This window comes from Gossypium arboreum, chromosome 1, assembly GCF_025698485.1.
Source record: "Gossypium arboreum isolate Shixiya-1 chromosome 1, ASM2569848v2, whole genome shotgun sequence".
Taxonomy (NCBI): domain Eukaryota; kingdom Viridiplantae; phylum Streptophyta; class Magnoliopsida; order Malvales; family Malvaceae; genus Gossypium; species Gossypium arboreum.
In genome coordinates, this window is record NC_069070.1 from 76,643,958 (window position 1) to 76,664,551 (window position 20,594).

Here is a 20,594-nt window from a genome sequence, read left to right on the forward strand (position 1 = left end):
ACATACATAACTCAAAATATGCATATAATTAAAAAAATGTCACACCTTATCAAAATTAACCAAACATGAAGAATAGATAGAAATTTGGTATCGATTTATACTATAAATATAGCTCAACGTATTTTAATACCAATTGTGGAGAAAATCGGTTAAGAAAATGATTTTGCAATTACGGCGAAAGATTTAATTTTTTTCAAAATCGAGTCGCTTTGTGATATTCATAGTAATAAACTCCAACTGAAAACTACATTTGCTTTGTGCAAGATAGATTCGAGTCAATCTTGGCTTTTAACCAAATGACCTTCTCCGCTATCCTCGTACCTCAAATTGAGTAAGTGTAGGCTCGAGCAAAATGACCCAAACACAGAAAAGGAAACAATATTGTGATTACATTTAGCAGGAAGGTAATTTCTCTCAATAGAAATAAACAAATATCATAATTCCCAAAAAATATATTTTATTATTAGATAATAAATTCTCACTATTTTCTAGCAGAATATCAATGTATCAAAACTTATGATTTTAGGACAATAAATTCCCAAAATTTACTTCCATTTTGCTTTGCATGCAAAAATCGTTGAGAACAATATACCAAGAATATTAATGTAATCAATGGATATTTTGTTAAGCCAATTTGTTTGAAAAATACAAGTATGCATAGACGAAAAATACTACACTTAGGGCACTAGATCCAACAGTAGCATCATTCCACAACAGTGAAATTCATAACCCAATTAACGGTAAATGATATCCTCTCATCGGCATTATATGATAGATGAAAAGTAATGTGGTCACGGGTTATTTATCTTAGTGATAATTAATTTAATTACTATTTGTTAGTAATTAACTTTTCATGAAAGAAGATGCAGTGGTTACCATAAGATATAATAGATCATTATAGGAAACAAATTTATCCGAAAGAAATTAAAGATATCCAATGAGGGTAACACACTTATGACAAATTCATTGGACGGGCACTTGATAAGTAGTTTTTGTAATGTTATATAATAAAAAAGAGCTCAATCATGATACTTTAATAAAATGACTTCATGAAACACCTACACTAGTGTATTTTTTCTAAAAAAATTAGTGCAAAATTTTTTGGTTAAACTACACCAATTGTCCCTAAACTTTGTTTAAAATTACATTTCTATTACCAAACTTTCAAAAGTTATATAATAGTCACTAATGTTGTCAAATTATTATATTTTCACTTGATGTTAACTTCCAACATCACACCTTAATTCAAAGGGTTGATAACTAATTTGTTTCTTGAGTTATAGTTAAAAATTATTTTGATATTTTTAAAATTTTCTTAACAATAAATAAAATCTTAGACTAAAATTATTAGAAAATATAAAAAATAAAATCATATTTTCTAAAAAATTTAAATATGTATAAATCTAAAAATTCTTAAAATTTAAATTAATATTTCTTGCAAATTTTTATTATATAAAAATCTTAAAATTTTCAAACTAAATTTCATTTATTTTTTACCATTGATGAACTCATTCAATCACATGTACTTCATGATATTTTACCCGAAGTTGTTCTCAAAATTTTATTATTTTTATTTTGTCTCGAAGTCCTAAAAGTCCTAACAAAATACATCTTAATGTAAGATTTGAATTCAATTATTAGATGATTGTTTTTGCTTGAGTTTTCAAGAAACCAAATCTAAGCTTGCAGCAATGCTTTCATTCTTTAGAATCCTAAAAACTTCTACCGTCAACGGCTTATCTGTAGGATTTTCCTGATAATTATGAAAAAATAAATTAAAAAAAAAGTAAGAAAGAAGATGGCAAGAGAGAGAGCAAAATGTTTGTATGGGTTCTTTGGTAAGTTTTAATTTTTTGAAATTTGATATTTTTTCTTTTAATTATAATACAAAGTATCCTACTTCTTTTCTAAACCCATCATTTCTTTTTTGTAACTCTATTTACTAAATTGATTAAGTATTTGACTAACTTTCAATTTTGGATTTTTGGATTTTTTAAATTTACAATACAAAGTGCTCTTCTTCTTCTTCTTCTCCATACCCATCATTTCTCTCAAATTGCAAGTCAAAATTTTACTTCCAGCTATAAATAAAACAAATATTTATTATGTTTAATGATGTGGGAAGAGCGGAGCCGACGCAGATGTGCATGAAAAAAGAGAAGAGGAAAAAAGCAAAGAAAGATGCAAATAAAAAGAGTGCAAGACAACAAAGCAAATGAAAAAAAAATGAGTAGGATCAAAGTGAATGGGTCTTTCTTTTTTTTTTTTATTGTGAAAGTTCAAAAACTTTTATTTTTGATGAGATTGGATTTGGAAAATATAGCTACAAAATTCTTGGTTTTCCTTGCTGCAATTGATTTTATATGAATTTTTATTTATTTTAAAGATTTTTTTTTAAAAATTACAATTATTGTTAAAAAATTTTAAAAATATCAAAATAATTTTTTAACTGTAGATTAGGGACAAAATTAGCTATTAACTCTTTTAATTAGGGTGCAACATTACTTTTTTTAAAGGAAGTTAACAGCCGAGTGACAAAAATGTAACAATTTGATAACGTTAGCAATTATTATGTAACATTTGAAAGTTGAGTGACCAATATGTAATTTTAAATAAAATTAAGGGAAAGTTGATGTAGTTTACCCAAAAATTTTCGGACAGAGACAAATTTTGTTAACACGTGAAATTGGACAATGATTGTGACATCATAAGATACAATAATCGACACATTAGTTGAATGTCTTGTCATATCATACCATCGCAAATACATATGCTGATCACCTCTCTGTATCCACCACCCTTCCCAAACATCAGTTCTCTCTTACTGTGATTTTACTAATGACCTCTCTCATTCTTGTTTTGGTGGCAGTTTTTTGCATCCGTCTCTTCAAATTTGCATACAACACCATATGGATCCCTTTCAGAATCCAAAATCATTTCAAGAAGCAAGGAGTAACCGGTCCCGGCTACCATCCCATCTTCGGAAACATGCCTGAGATCCGCCGTCTGTTCGAAGAAGCAATGTCGAAGCCATCTCCACTTCACGACGGCGACCACGATGTCCTCCCGCGGGTGGCTCCGTTCTACCACAAGTGGTCCAACATATATGGGAAACCGTTTTTGTATTGGTCTGGTTCACAACCGAGGCTAGCAATATCTGACCCGGATCTGATCAAGGAGATCACCATGAACACAGGAGGTGGCTCATTTGATAAAACCGGGTTCGATCCTAAGGGCAAGGTTCTCTTTGGACAGGGACTTATTGCTTTGTTTGGTCAACAATGGGCACTTCACAGGAGGATCTTAAACCGTCCCTTTCGCATGGAAAGAGTCAAGGTAAAATCAAAAAGAATTCAACCTGAATAATGATATTTGGTAATCCACTTGATTTATATATAAAATATTATGGGTAAAAATATGAAATAATAGATATATGGGTTATTACTCACGTTGTATTTTGTTTATTTTATAAGCAGTTGTAAAAATTATTACTTGTTTTTTAATATATTATAATATTTTTATACAACATTTATCAACACATTAATTCTAGAAGTCTAAAAACTCTACTTACAATATACCAAATATTTTTCCTAAAATATTTATGAAAAATTATTTTAGGTAAAGTTTAGTAATTGAAATTCCGTTTTAGATTTTAAAATTTTAACTTTGAAATTTATTATTTATGAAGTCGTTATTTGAAATTCTTTGTTTGGGAATTAAAGGTGAATGTATTAAGGAAGTCCCCTGTACTTAGGGGTAAATTGTATTTCTGTATTTCTATTGGAAAAATAGGTAAAATAATATTTATATATTTTGAAATGTGCAAATTAGCCAATTCGTTAAATTTATCTGTTAAATGATTATGTGAAACTTTAAATCTAAGTTGAAAATTATTTTTATGAAAAATTATTTTTTTCAATTTAGTTACTAAAATTTTCAAAATTAAATATTTTAGTCATTCTAAGTTGATGTAGGTTTTTGTTATTGGTCTATTAACAAAATTAAACCTCTAATATTTACAAGTTCTATTAATTTAATCTTAAATATAAAAAAATCAACAAATTTAGCCCTCAATGGTTACAAATGTCATTTTAGTTCTAATTTTAAAAATTTAATAAATTTAACCCTTAATATTTATAATATTTATCAATTTAATCGTAACTCTAAAATTTATAAGAAACTATTTTTAATCTTTATAAAAAAACTAAGGCATACGAGATATTAAAATAATAAAAAAAGACCACCCTCTATTTTAAGTTATTTGTAGATGACATGATGTACAGTGGCAGTGGCAGTAGTAAAAATGAAAGTGTTTTGGATAGGAGTGTTGGTTACCAGATATAGTGGCGGAGACACGTAAAATGCTAGAGAAATGGGAAGAAAGAAGAGCAGGGAGAGATGAATTCGAAATGGAAGTGTTTAAACAACTTCATGACCTTTCAGCTGATATTATATCAAGAACAGCATTCGGAACCTTTTTTGAACAAGGAAAACAGATCTTTTTGTTACAAGAACAACAAATGCAATTTTTCTCTCTCGCAGTCGAAAGCCTAAATATCCCAGGCTTGAGGTAGAGGTGATAACCCTCTTCATTTTTCCTTTAAAATATACCCCTATCTAACACATCATCCCTACTAGGTTTTTGCCTACTAAAAATAACAGAGAGATGTGGAGACTAGATAAGGAAACTAATGAATCAATTCGAGCACTGATCCGAGCAAACAATGAAACAAGAGAAGAATCTTCAAGTTTCCTTAGTCTGTTGATGGGTTCGGATGAAGAAGAGAGGTTAGGAGAGGAGGAAATAATAGGCGAATTCAAGACATTTTACTTTGCAGGAAAAGAAACAGCGGCAAATGCATTAGCCTGGGCGCTTCTACTTTTGGGTTTGAATCCAGAATGGCAAGATAAGGCAAGAGAAGAAGTGATTCGTGTCCTGGGTAGCAATAAGGTTCCCGTTGCAGAGAATTTGAAGGACTTGAAGATTGTAAGTTATCTCCTCTCTTAATAACCATAGTCATATATTTAGCCCTTAATGTTGATCTTTTCTTTCAATTTGATCATTATTATTATTTTAGCTAAATTTGGTCCTAACTTTTCAAAAAAAATTCAAATAATTTTTTAACGGAAATAATTCAAAAGTTATAAAATTAAAAATCAAAATCAAAATTAAAAATAAAAAAGTTTATAAAAATTCAAAAATGGCATGATATATACATGAATTGTCGTGCAAATTGTTATCTTTTAAATTTTAACATCTTAGAATTCTTATTTAAAAAAAACATTTCGACTCTTTTTCAAAAGTTTAATGGTCAAATTTGACTTTTTTTCTTTTAATATTTAAGGTCAAATATAGCTCAAAAAAATAAAACCAAATTATCAAAAGATGCAAATATTAAAGAATAAATTTGATATTATATCCTCATAATATTAACAGCATTTCACGGCTATATAAAAAGTTATAAATCAATATAATGACTTTAACCTTTCAAAATTCATTTCTAACTCTTAATACAAAATTTCAATTCTGGATTAGCCCATTACAGTATTTGGTTGGGAAGGTGTGGATTGATCCAAGGATTACTATCAGGTCAAGTGTATTAAATAGCAATTAAGAGAATTTCATAAAAGAACAAAATAAAAATATTTGTATTCACAAAACCTAAGCACAAAACATAATAAAAAAACGTAAACTATATTAATAGTCATTCAACTATTAATAAATTTTTTTGTCATCCAACAATAAAAATTATAAAATAATACTCAACTATTTAATTTTGTCTTTTTGGTTACTAGTGGGCTAACAATGACAATTTTAAAATTAGCATAATAGCAACTTTAACTCACTGCATTTATAAATTATGTTGGTTCTAAAAAATTAACTGATAAATTTTATCTTTTTGGATGTTTCTATTTTTGTATATTTTCAATTAAATTTAGCTGATAAATTTGTTTTTTAACTTTTATGATGAAAGGGTAACAAAGAAAAGTAAATTTGCAAAAGATCAAATTACATAATATGTAAATATTGATGGTTAAATTTTTAAAATTAAGATTAAATTGACACTATATAAGTTTTGAAGGTTAAAGTTGCTATCATGCCAATTTTAAAATTACTATTGTTAGTAAGGTGGTGACCAAAAAGACAAAATCAAATAATTGGGTGACAATTTTGTAACTTTTCATAATTTGATAACTAAAAACGAAATTTACTAATCGTTGAGTGACATCTAGTGTAATTTACCTAATAAAAAACCAATTTTCATTAAAAATTTCAAAAAAAAATTGAATTTAATGTTTTTAGTTGTTATTCTTTTTCAATTTTTAACTTGCCAGTCTAATTGGATATTTTATCCACAGCATTAGTGAATGTTGGATAGTTGTAAGAATGAAGAGAGATGACCCCTAATTCATTTTCATTCCATCAACAAAATCCATATTACAACAGGTAAACATGATAATAGATGAAACACTCCGGCTCTACCCACCAATAGTGATGTTGATGAGGAAAACTTACAAAGATGTGAAGTTAGGGAACATCAACATTCCCGCTGGTACAGAGCTTTATTTGGCATTGGCTGCCGTTCATCATGACACCTACATATGGGGAAACGATGCTCACAAATTTAATCCTGACAGATTTAAAGAGTCTCGGAAGCATTTGGCATCGTTCATTCCATATGGTTTGGGCCCTAGATTTTGTGTGGGACAGACTTTAGCCACCATTGAGATGAAAACCATTCTGGCTATGATTATCCGGCAATATTATCTAACGGTGTCGCCCACATACGTTCATGCCCCCAAGCTATTCATCTCCCTGGAACCTCAGTATGGCGTACAGTTACTCTTAACAAGAACAACTTTATGATGCTTTTCAAGCCCACTTCATGGATGCTTAGTAAAATAAGTGAAATTTCTATCTCTTTATATTATTATAACTCAATATCTCTTCTACCTATTGTTGTTGTCCAGAGGATGATGAATCAACATTATGGATAGAAATTATGCCTATGAATGTATCCCCAGATCACTGGTACAATGACTTATTTGGTTAACCCTCCATTTAATTTTTCCTCTATTTTAGCTCTTAAACTTGCATTGTATGTCAAATCATCCCCAAAGGATAGAAAAATTAACATTTGTTAACTTTGCTGACGTGGCACTAATGTGGCAATCCATGTGTATGCCACGTTAGCAATTAATTAATTTTTAAAAATTTAAAAAATTATTTATTTGTTGACGTATGACAATCACGTATATATCACGTCAACAAAGTTGACAAATATTAACTTTTCCATTCATTTTGAATAATTTGATAAACAACGTAAGTTTAAGTGATTAAATATACAAAAAATTAAATGAATAGCTAAAATGATTTTTTTATAAAGTGATAGGCCAAATAAGTCATTATACTTTTTAACTTTCAATCATCTTTCTTTTTTTTTTTTTTTTGCCACTAAAATAATATTTGGACGATTGTCGGCAAAGGAAAGGTATGCTTTTCGCAAAGGCATAATGAATTATTTGGTCTTCTAATTTTGTAAAAAAAAAAGTTATTTTAGCACTCATTTTATTTTCACCTTTTTAGCCCTTAAATTTACGTTTTTTTTTCAAACCAACCCAAAATTTATAGAAAAGTTAACTTTTTTAACTTTGGTTACGTTGCATACATGTGGATGACACATCAGCATTTAATACATTCTTTAAAATTTTAAAAATTCAAAAAATTATAAAACTATTTTTAAAAATTAGAAATCACTAAAATTTTTTAAAATTTTTAAAATTATAAAAAATATAAAAATATTTTTTAAAATTAAAAATAATTAAATGATGATGTGTCATCTACGTGGCAATCCACGTGTATGCCACGTTAACAAAGTTAACAAATGTTAACTTTTTCATTTATTTTGGAGTGATTTGATAGAAAATGCAAGTTCAAGTGCTAAAAATGAAAATTTAAATGAAAGGTTAAAATGACTTTTTATTTTGTAAAGTTGGAGGGCCAAAAAATCATTATCCTTTTTTCAATTTGGTAGAGAAAATGTAACACCCCTAACCCGTATCCGACGCCGGAATAGAGCTACGAGGCATTACCGGATAATACACCTTATACACATACATTTATACATTCATAATTAAAATCCATTCCAAATCCTTCACAACATCCCTTATAAGGCTCTATGATACCTTAGAATATGCTTAGAAATGGTTCGGGACTAAACCGACAACATATACAAACTTTGAGAGACTTAGAAAATTTTCTTTAATTTCAGGGTCACACGCCTGTGTGAACAGGCCGTTGCCTCACATGGCCACCCGATACGCCCTGTCACAGGCCATGTGAAAATAGGGCATACATACTGACTTGTACCACGCAGCTGAGGACACGCCCGTGTGCCAGACCATGTGAAATCTAAGGGGGTTACTGACTTGGGTCACACGACTGACCACACGCCCATATGCCAGCCCGTGTCCATACACAGCCAGTAGACACGCCCGTGTGTCTAGGCCGTGTCAAAACTGTAGGGTATATTGACTTTAATTTGAAGGGTACGCCAGGGGACACACGACCGTGTAACATGACCGTGTGTCGCACACGGCTGAGACACACGCCCATGTCTCTACCCACGTGGACAAAAATAAGCCATTTGCAAAGTTTGTCACCCTACACTCATATACACAATACAACCCATATGATACCATTTCAATACATATTTTAGCAAACAAAATGCCATCTATCCACATCCATTTCAAATACTCAAATCTTTATTCAAAACATACCAAATCAATATGCCAAAATCATCAATCTCACATAACTACTAAATGCATTTACTCGTCAAATTATCATCTATTTCATGACACAAATTGCACCATAACTCCATCTCAAAATCAAACCACAATATGCAAATCTTCCAAGCATTAATACATCATCAACTAATCAACCAAATAAGAAATCACTTAGCAAAACTAATAACCATGGCAAACATGAAAAAACACATAGTAACTTATAAACATCACATATATCACTTAAAAACATTTAAATCAAGCGAACTCAAATAGTCGTACACATTATCATTTACAAGCCAAATCTCATGGCTAATATTATAACTCCAAACAAACCAAAATGGCACTAGCCTATACATGCCATATACCATATATACAAAACTTTAAAAGTACCAACGAGATAATCGATAGTGCGATGACGTATTCCTAACGATCCCTGAGTCCTAGCTAGCTTTGATAATCTATAAAACATGGAAAGAACACACAAAGTAAGCTTTAAAAGCTTAGTAAGCCATATACAGATAGTCATCCAATGAAAATTTACATATCAATTCAAATATGCAACATAGCTAACCACATACAAGTTCACAAACCTTTCTCAATGAATACTTATTCATGTTTACATGTAAGTTCATCAATTACTTCTCTTTTCAATACTCGTATGAATCTCATACGTACTTGAGTCACTTAACTCTTTCACATAATCTTTCTTGACTTGACTTTGCCCATTAAACCATTCAAAATTGTTAAGGATATTTGGAAATCACATAAGCTCGTACAATGCCATATCCCAGATATGGTCTTACATGTTATCATAAATTGATGCCACTGTCCCCAACAGGGTCTTACACAAAATCGATTAACGATGCCAATGTCCCAGACATGGTTTTACACGAAATCTTAATATAATGCCAATGTCCCAGACATGGTCTTACATGTAATCACATCTCAATAACCTAATGTCATGACATTCGTATCCTATACTATTCCTAAGTTTCGCATGGGACTTTCGGATGTCGTAACTCCGTCGATTCTTGCTCGTAATTGTTCTTTCAACATTCATAACAATTCAATGACAAGTAAATACATATAATTCAATTTAAAGACATTTATTTGCATATGAACTTACCTCATAGTCAGAATAAACGAACGGAATCAACTATTCATCAACTTTCGATTTTCCTCAATCTAAATCCATTTTCTTTCGTTCTTGATTTATATACATTCAAAATTAACTCTTTTATTCATTAACTCATTCAATTTAGTCCACAAACACATATTTGAGCATTTTGCACTTTGGCCCTAAACTTTCACATTTATTTCAATTTAGTCCTTATTTCAAATAACACAAAATTACACCAATTCATTACAAACCCATGTGTGCTGAATTTTATATAGCTTCATATCAATCCCTATTTTCATTTATTTCACACATTTAACCACACATTTTACACTTTTCACAAATTGGTCCCTTTTATGCAATTTCATTAAAGATCACTTTACAAAATATGATAATCTATCAACAAATACTTATTTTCCATCATCAAACATTCAAGAACTCAAGCTATAATTAATGAAATTTTACAAAATCATTTCAAAAATTGAAGCATGGGCTAGCTAGAACACGAAGTAACGAACAAAAACATAGAAATCATCAAAAAACCGAGCTCAAAACACACCTTAATCAAGCTAGATTAGTGCCGAAACCTAAATGCTCCCCAAAGCTTTATTTTCTTTTTATATTCAGTTACGGAAGGATAAAATGATGATGATAATTCAATTTGTTTTATTTTAATTAACTTAAATTACCAAATTACTTATTAATCCATAGTTAAAACCATTATAAAACACATAATTAAATGCCATTTATGTCCATCACCACTATCAATGGTCCAATTATAACATAAGGACCTCCCATTTAATAAGCCATAACAATTTGACACTTTTAACTTATAGCATGCTACTTTTACATTTTACGCGATTAAGTCTTTTTTCTCAAATTGAGCTATTAAACGATAAAATTAGCTCACTAAATTTTCACACATATATATTCACGTACTTTAAACACCAAAAAAATAATATTAAAATAATTTTACGACTTCAGATTTGTGGTTCCAAAACCACTATTCCGATTGAGCTAAAACCGATCATTATGAAAATGTATCTAATAAATAAATAATTTTAATAACAATGGAAAAAAGTTAATAAATTTTGATGAAATAAGATATTGATGGGTAGAAATAAAGATAGGTTAAGATTTTTGAGATTTTTTCTTAAAAGGTTATTATTTTATTCACAGAAAAAAAAAACTCGTTTAAGATGATGTGTAATGTCTTTTTAATTATTTAATTATTATTTAATTAAATTTTAAAAATAAATTAAATTAACTCAAACTCGCTTGTGAAATTTTTTATTTCACTAGTAATTAAATAAGAAAATGAAGAAAAGATTTTTTTCCTTTACTTCTTTTATAAATAGTTTTATGAAAATGTTATAATTGTAAAAATTAGTATAATTAATTTGTTTATCCAAATAAAAATTGTTAAAATTATTTAACTTTGTTATGAATATCTTATTAAGTGGATGTCCATCATGATCAAGATAAAGTTTTGATGTACTTTAAATTCGATAGTTATTAGAATTAGATCTCTATTTCTTTTGTACTTCTTATGCCTATAAATAAAGACTCTGATGAAGTATTGTAATGACCCTTTTTGATCAATAAAGTATATTCTATATTGCTTTCATATTTTCTTTGTTCTTTATTCTCCCCATCTCTCTTTATTTTATAACACGTTATCAGCACGATCTTGCTCAAAGTGATAGTTCCTTTTATCATCAATCAAATTTATCCTTCATGATTTTCCATATCTTTGACGACAAGATGCAAAGCTTTTACAAATGGTGAAAGATTTGATACTATTATCTATATGAAATCGAGAAGATGTTTATAATCACTACTTCTCATCCATGGTAACGATTTTGAAAGATTCAATCTCATAATGGATCATGGTGATGACGATGATGTTAAAGATCTTCAGGTATATTTTACTATATTTTATTTATTATATCATGTTTATTATAATTGGAGACTAATCATGACAACATTAATAGATAGATTATGATTTAAAATCCACACATGTTTGCGATGGTGATTATGAAATAAAGAATCTATTGGGACGTTTATAAGCCCGTCCTACTAGATTTGTTGCATTCCCTGACGTGAATGTAAACATAAAGAAAATAAAATATATACATATGGAACACTAAAAGTGGGAACATAGTAATAAATAAGAAAATAATAAGAGTTCTCAAGATAACTCTTCAAAGGGTAAAGATAACTTATGTTATCAATATGATATGAAATATTATTGGCCACATATGATATTTTGTTTTGTTAATATTCTTTGAGGAAGGATATGAGAATGTAGTAATAAATTCTATCATTATAGATAGAACGTATTTATCTTATTTGGTACTAAAACAAATAAATATTATTTCAATATTTGATAGTACAAAATTAGTCAAAAGCTCTAGAAAAGCTAAAATATTAATATCTTGTGATGGTTAATCCATTGGTTTTAAAAGATATTTATAAAGGATCTTATATTGTGATTTTGAATAAGGAAAATATTATATTTCATATGAATCACTATTGCTATAAATATCTATTTTGAAAGGAAGAAAAAGGGAGGATTGAGTTATTGATTACTCTTGTTATTAAATTGAATTGATTGTGATTATCTTTGTGATCCTATTTTGTTATCATCCCCATTAAGGGGTTGGAAGCAAAATATTTGACCGTGAAAGATCTCTTTATAAGCAATAAAATATGATAATTCTATCTAAAGCTCATTATGGTTAGATGCACCTAAAGTTGTAATTTTTTTTTTTTTAGATATTTGAAGATTTTGGCATATTCTCTGAAGCGAATATTGCATATAATTATTTGGAAATTATATTTATTGACTTGGTGGCATTATAGACTTCACATTGATTTAGATATTTCCACTAGTAAAGGTCACAATTGTAACACCCTAAATTTCTATAGTTTCGGCTTTTGTGATGGCTGGGTATGGAAGTATCTAAAATCTTATTTTGTGATATTTTGGCTTAAAAGATTTGTTGGTTTAGGAGGTTATGTGCTCTGGGGTGTGTTTGGGCGGGGTCCCAAGTTCAATCTTTAACTTGGGCTAAATTTTGGTTTTTATTTGAATAAAGCCTGACTTTAGGTCAGTGGGCTTTTAAGGAATTGTTGGTAAGAACTTAACAGAATAGGCCTGCTGGTCTAATGGTTAAGAGGAGTGTCAGGCTCCTTAAGGTCCTGAGTTCGAATCCTTGCAGTGGCTTTGGAATTATTTTGCTTCAAGTTTTGGCTAAGAGTTGGGTTTTATCAGAATTCTGAGTTGGGGTTTTTAGGGGAAATTAGGGCTTATTTCCTTTTTTTAACAAAAGCTTTCTCGGCCATCTTTTCTTTTTCCTGAAATCCCCCTTGCTACCGAAAATTCTCTTCTCTTTTTCCCCCTCTCCTTTGTTTTTCTTCTTTTTCGATAAGCTTAGGCGTATTGCTAGCGGTTCTGTCGATTCGGTAAGTATCACTTTATTAAGTTGCATGATTTTCTTTGAAGATCGTTTAAGAGGGTTTTTGTTTGCATTTTAGGGGATATTCAAGGTTTTGTGGGTCATTAATCGGGGTTCTAAATAGCGAGGAATCATTGTATTCATTGAAGGTAAGTAGATCTCTCTTTTGGGATTTGGCAGTTCTTAAGAAAGTCGATTTAAGTGATTGATATTGGGCTCGGTATTATCGATTTTAGGCTTTAGAGTGCTCGTGGTTGGATTGGCAGCTAAAACGAGCTAGGTTTGTACTCCGATTACGCAGAAAATGAGTTTCGATGAAAGCTAAAAAGTGGCCTATCGACGCCACATGGGCGTGTGGTTTGCCCGTGTGGTAGCCTGCGTCGCGAGACACGGGCGTGTCACTAACGAGCCAGGCAGTGTGTGCGCCACACGGGCGTGATGGACATGGGCGTATGAGGCTGGCGAGGCCGTGTACCAGGCATGGGCTCAACCTTTTGGGCGTGTGGCCTACACGGGCGTGTGGAGGTTTGGGCCAGACCGTGTGATCCACACGGGCAAGGCCAACCTGGGCCGTGTGAGCCACACAGGCGTGTGAGCCCAATTTGTTTGAAATATTCTGTAAGGTTGCACGGGTAACCTAAGTCGACTGTGACTTGACTGTAGGGGATAAGTGTTACTTAGACCCTATTCTCTATTTGATTACTTCATTGTATGAGGAAGTATGATAATACCAGCATGTATATCTTCCTAATTTTGTATATCTGTTCTGACATGACGTATGATCTGATATCTGCATATAAGCATGTCATAATATTTGTGTTGCATTGCATTGGGTTGGGATTGTTGTGAAGAGAAGAAAGTCTGAGAGGCGATTAGCCTGTTATCTGACAACCATGCTGCGTATATTTGTTATGTACTGTTTTTACGGTACCAGTTGGTGTGTAGGGTTGGATGGGTCGATTATATCCCCATACTTGATGTGTAGGGCTGAGTGGGTCTATTTTATCCCCACATGGTGTGATGGGTTGCACAGAGATGGTGTGCAGGGTTGGTGGGCATGATATTTATGATATCTGATCTGTTATGCATGCGATATCTGTATGGCTAAGGCCGAATAACTGTATTCTATTATCTGTTTGTATGCATGCTGTTTGTGGGGATGTACACACTGAGTTTGCAAAAACTTACCCCTTTGTTTATTTTGTTGTCAGGTAATCCTCAGCAGTAGATGGATCGGTGTGACGGAGGGCTCGATGGTGACCACTGTAGACATTTATGGATTTTTGAGTAACACTTTATTTTGTCTGCTTTATTTAAATATTTATTTTAGGATTAATATGTATTTGGACTCGAACTATTCTTGGGTTTATTTTGGAGATTTTAAATTGTTAAATTATTGATTTATGAATTAATGATGTTTTAGCTTCCGCGTTAATGAAATGTTTTCACTTAATATTTGGAATAGATATTTCACGACTTAAGTAAAGATAACAAATTGGACGACTTTTAACTTGCTAAGGTTTTTCTAAAACGCACTCACATGTGACACCGCCAGATTCAGCCATAGCGTCTAGGCCGGGGTTGGGGGTATTACAATAATAGTACTTATATATGGATACAAATTGAAAGGAATGATAATAAAATTATCAATTTGTTACAATTTAGTACAACATGTTAAAGTAAACCAAAAGTTTACTTATACAAATGTGTTTACTACTTGGCGTGATCAGTTAGACCATTCTGGATCGTATATGATGCGAAAATTAATTGAGAATTCATATGGACATTCAATTAAAGAACCAGAAGATTCTTTAATTTAAAGAATTCACATTTGTTGTTTGTTCTCAATGAAAATTGATTATTAAAAACTCACTAACTAAAGTTGAGATTTAATGTCTTGCATTTCTGAAATGAATATGAGCTCATTCATCCACCATGTGGATGGTTTTAATATTATATGATTTTGGTAGATGCATCTACAAAATAATCACATGCGTTATCAACTTGCAACCTGTTGTTTGCGAGATTACTTGTTTAAATGATTAATTTCAGATTATGCAATTAAAACAATTCATCTTGCTAATGTTGGTGAGTTTACATCCCAAGTTTTCAATGATTATTGCATGTTAATTGGGATAAAAGTTGAACATTCTGTAACTCATGTTCACACACAAAATGATTTAGCTGAATTATGTATCAATTGCCTCCAACTAATAGCTTAACCATTACTTATTAGAACAAAACTTTTTATTTCAGCATGAGATTCATACTTGCATTGATTTACATGTTGTACGCATCAAGCCAATAAATTATAAATCCTCCCCATTACAATCGATTTTTGGTTAAGAGCCAAATATTTCCCATCTTTGAATTTTTGTATGTGTGTAAATGTTCCCATTGCTCCACCACAATGCACAAAGATGAGTGAATCCTCAAAGAAAGTTGGGAATATATATTAATTACAAGTTTCTTTGTATTGTTAGATGTTTTGAATGCATTGGAGATTCAATTATGACATTATTTGTGATTACAATTTTGATTCGATAGTTTTCCCGACATTAGGGGAAGAAAAATAATAACTTGTAATGAATTAAGGGGAGAGTAATTTGAACCAGAAGTTCAATAAGGATAACTCATTACAAGTTAACTATTAGATGTATTTACTAACTTAATGAGAATAACCAAGTGTTATATAGATTGATCGGTTTCAAAGATGAAAATTATTCTAGATTGTCATATAGTGGAGGCGGGTACTCCAGAAGAGACCCAAGGTATAACTAATAAGTAAAACTTCAGAAGAGATTCAGGTACCTGAAATTGAATTTTAAAATAATGAAAATAAGAGATCTCGATAAGTTATGCCAATTCGAGAAAATGTGGAACCGAATAATAAAAGTGGTGACAATGATTTTGTATGCACTATTATTATTGAATTAATGTAATAAAAGAAAGATCTTGAATAAATCTATTGAGAAATATAGATATGAAATAAATTGATCAAAAAAAAAAGACGCAACTCAAGTACAATTAAATTTGTGGAGTTTTTCGACCAGCAGTCTAAATATCTAAAGGTATAAAGCCAGTGAGGGTGCAATTAAAGTAGTTTTGCAAAAGCAGAATAAAAATATGAATTTTTTAGCTAAGTCCTGGCATTGATTATGAAAAGATATAATATTCTTTTGTGGTGGATGCAATTACCTTTAGATATATTATTAAATTGACAATTCATAAAAGATTTAACTTAAGTCTAATGGTTGTTGTTACAATCTTTATAAATCACTATATAGTAAAGTTTGTTTAGAATGCTAGAAGCATATTGAAATTCTTGTGACATTATTCATTTATATGAACTGAAATAATTTGAACATATGTGGTAAATTTGAGTAGTTGAAGGAGGATTATAAAATGATCCAAAATACCTATTTGTGTTTTTATATAAGAATTATGATTAAAGTTATGATTATTGTTGAATCTCCTGAAGAGATCAAAATATATTTTCCCAAATTTTCCTCACTCGTGACTTTTAAAAGAATGGTAATATAAATGTTTAGCAAATACATTCAAATAGTAATTTGAAAAACTAGTATTCAAGATTGAATATGTAAAATATGATAAAATATGCGATGTTTTCATGAGGGTAGTAAATACGCGTTGTACTCTTTTTCTCTTAACCGAGGTTTTGTCCCATTGGGTTTTCCTAGTAAGCTTTTTAATAAAGCAGCGTATTATGCGTATTATAAATCGTGTATCCTTTTCCTTCATTAGGTTTTTATCCCACAGAGTTTTTCCTAATAAAGTTTTAACGATGCACATTATCTACCAATAAACATCCAAGGGGGAGTGTTATGAATATCTTATTAAGTGTATGTCCATCATGATCAAGATAAAATTTTGATGTACTTTAAATTCTAATAGTTATTAGAATTAGATCTCTACTTCTTTTATACTTCTTATGCCTATAAATAGAGACTCTGATGAACTATTGTAACCACTCTTTTGATCAACAAAGTATATTCTATATTACTTTCATATTTTCTTTGTTATTTATTCTCCTCGTCTCTCTTTATTTTATAATAAACTTTAACTTTCTTTTATTATTTTTAACTAGTTTTTTTTTGCCTTTGTCTTTCATTAATTTTAATTATTTTTTTACTTGTGCAATGCATGATCGATTGTATGAATTAATTAAAATATTTTTAATAAAATTTTATAAAAGTATATAATAATATAAATTGTTTCTTTCATTAGTTTGGATATATAATATTGAAATTATTAAAAATAAATATAAATTTGTATATTCATAAAAGAAAAAGTCAAGAGTATTGCAACATGAAATAAATAAAAATTTATAATTTAAATTAACAAAGGTGATGTTATATTCTTTTCATAAAGTCATAAATTTGATTGATTGATTTGATTTAAATAAAATAAAGATAAAAATAAATGAAAAGTGAATATATATTAAATAATTAAATCTGATTTATTTAATTAAAGTAAATGTAAAAAATAGTTAAAGGATTTTAAATATGAATCAATTATTTTTTGTCCTCGATCTAGTTCAATTCTAATTTCAATTAAATAATATTTTAAAATATTTTATTTAAATTTAATTATAAAATAATTTTGAAAAATATATTTATTTATTTATTGGCATCATTTCATATCTGTTTTATGAATCATATTTAAGATTTGTGATTGTCCTTTCTCACAATGTTGTCTCCAAGATTCGAATCAGCGTCTCCCCTTGTGAATGCAATGTGTCTTACCATTTCACCCAAGGCTTGTTGGTAAAATATACCTTATTATTTTGATTCTGTAAATAATTGAAAATGAAATAAATGTGCAACAAATTTTGTTTTTACCAAAGATTACATCATTATTTTGTTCTTAGCTAAAATGAGAAACAGTAATATGTTTGCTTGTTTTAAAAAATATCAATGGTAAGATACATTGAATTTTTAAGGAGACATCGAACTTTGGAGATGATATTGTTAGAAAAACAACTACAAACCTCAAATATGAATTGTAAAATGAATATGAATAATACAAAAAATTAATATTTATTTTTATTGTATTTAGTAAATAATATAACTTATAATTAAAACTAATACAAAAAGTGAGATCCACTTTAAACATAACTAAAAAGGAAGTGTTTTGTAATTCGAAAAACTAACCTAGAGTTTTCATATATATTAAAATGGAACTCACTTTTAATATAATTAAAAGGAAATATTTTGGAACTAAAAAAATTAACTCAGAACTCAAAGTTTCCATATATATGACAAAGTTTTCATATATGCTTATGTTACTTCTTTTATATATATGTGTATGTATGTATGCATGTTAGTTTGCATACTCATACAATGCATAACATGTAAATAGGTGACAAATGTCTTAGACTTAGGTTTGCTCATGGGCTGAACTACCTGCCTAGGTTTAAAAGTCTGTCTAAAAAATGGAGGATTTAGACAAAAATACAAGATTCGAAAAATGGGTTTGTGCAAAATTTAAGACTCATTTTTTATATGAGTCTAGCCTTAGGCAAATTGTTTTCGAGCTCGGCCTGAATATATTATATTATAAAAATATTATATTAATTATATAAGTTAAATAATAATTATATATATTTAGATTTATATTAAGGGTCCGTTTGTTTACATGTAAAATATTTTATGGAAAATATTTTTTGCATTTTTCGTGTTTGTTTCACAAAAAACAGCTTAGTCAACGGAAAACGATTTACAAGTCAACGTAAAATAAGTCATTTTTCGGAAAAAGCTTTCTATAGATAATTTTGTTTTTACATAAAATTAACTTTTTAAATCAAGCTTAATATTACTAAATTGATAGTAAATTTTATTTTTATTTTTAAAATATTTAAAATATTAAAATATTAATATAAAATAATATATTTTTCAATATTATTAAACATACATATTTAATTATTTATATCTAGTCATATAATAAATTATTAATATAATTAATTATTTTAATAAATTATTTAATATTTTAATTTTATTTTAATAAGAAATGTTTTTTAGTATAATGGTTAAAATTTGTCATAAGTCTATGTACTATTCATAAATTTGCAATTTAGTCTCTGTATTTTTATTTTCAAGAATTTAGTCTCTACTTTTTAGATTTGAAAATCAAGTCCAATTGTTGACATTGTTAAATTTTTTATCAATTTTGTTAATGTCACATTTTAAATAAAAAATATTCACTTGGTAGTCATGTAACTAAAAATAACATTGTAATCAATCAATTTAACAAAATATTTTAATATATGCAAAAGCAATGTAAAATATAAAATAAACTCAATTAAACAATGAAAAGATAAAAAAATCTTAAAGGCATGTTTGTTTCATTGAAAACAACTTTTATGAAATACTTTTAAGAAATCAATCAAACAACATAAAATATTTTACACAGATTCATCCAAACACTAGAAGATATTAGCTTTTTCAAAAAAAGTAAGTCATTTTCCAGATATCATTTTCTAGAAGCCATTTTCAGTGAAACAAACGGAACCTAAATCACTAACCCAATAACAATTAAGCTCATTACCCAAAAGGCCAAAACCTAAAAAAAAATAAAAAATTATGCAACTAAATAACCCAACCCAAAATATAAAATTTTAAAAATTATATTTAATATAATAAAATATTATTATATTTATGGTAGTGAATTTAATATAAATACTTTTACAGGTAACAAATTTACCTATGGCTAATGAGCATCAATACACTTATACATCTTTACAAGAAACTATGGAAGCTTAACTTGCCAAAGAAGCTTAAAATTACAAATTGGTGGATATTCTGCAATTATATTCCTAATTTCTACAATCCTTATAATAGACTATTGGTGGGCTTATCGGTTTGTCCAAGATGCTCAAATGGTCCAAAAAGCCTTGAATACTTGTTCTAAGATTATCCCATAGCAGTAGACATCTGGTATAAGCTAAATATACAATGGTCGCATGAGATGTCAAATTCTCTTTTTCAAGACTAGCTAGCCTATATTTTCTCTACTCCTAATCACATTTGCAGGTTAATGGTATGTACTCTTTGGTTCTTATGATCAACGAGAAATAAAATGATTCATGATAGAATAAATCAACAACCTCATGAGATAATTAACAAGGTATATGCTTACATAAAGGAACTAGATGCTCTAAAAGTGAAATGACCTGGTAACAGGGTTGAATAAAAAAGATGGAGGCCTCC

At 29.2% G+C, this 20,594-nt stretch overlaps 1 protein-coding gene across 1 annotated transcript; it reads left to right on the top strand.

The window, feature by feature from the left end:
• Positions 1-2,718: 2,718 nt before the first annotated feature.
• On the top strand, positions 2,719-7,092 carry LOC108482609 (cytochrome P450 734A1-like). The gene is made up of 4 exons (XM_017785736.2): positions 2,719-3,336; positions 4,323-4,570; positions 4,639-4,987; positions 6,449-7,092. The coding sequence occupies exons 1-4, from the start codon at positions 2,839-2,841 to the stop codon at positions 6,866-6,868; spliced, it is 1,515 nt and encodes a 504-aa protein (XP_017641225.1). The 5' UTR covers positions 2,719-2,838; the 3' UTR covers positions 6,869-7,092.
• Positions 7,093-20,594: the final 13,502 nt, after the last annotated feature.

Bases quoted from the DNA above. Each gene is read 5' to 3' on its own strand.
- LOC108482609 (XM_017785736.2), top strand. From the start codon at position 2,839: ATGACCTCTCTCATTCTTGTTTTGGTGGCAGTTTTTTGCATCCGTCTC. The intron at 3,337-4,322 runs GTAAAATCAAAA...TGTTTTGGATAG, and splicing joins TTCGCATGGAAAGAGTCAAG to GAGTGTTGGTTACCAGATAT. The intron at 4,571-4,638 runs GTAGAGGTGATA...CATCCCTACTAG, and splicing joins CTAAATATCCCAGGCTTGAG to GTTTTTGCCTACTAAAAATA.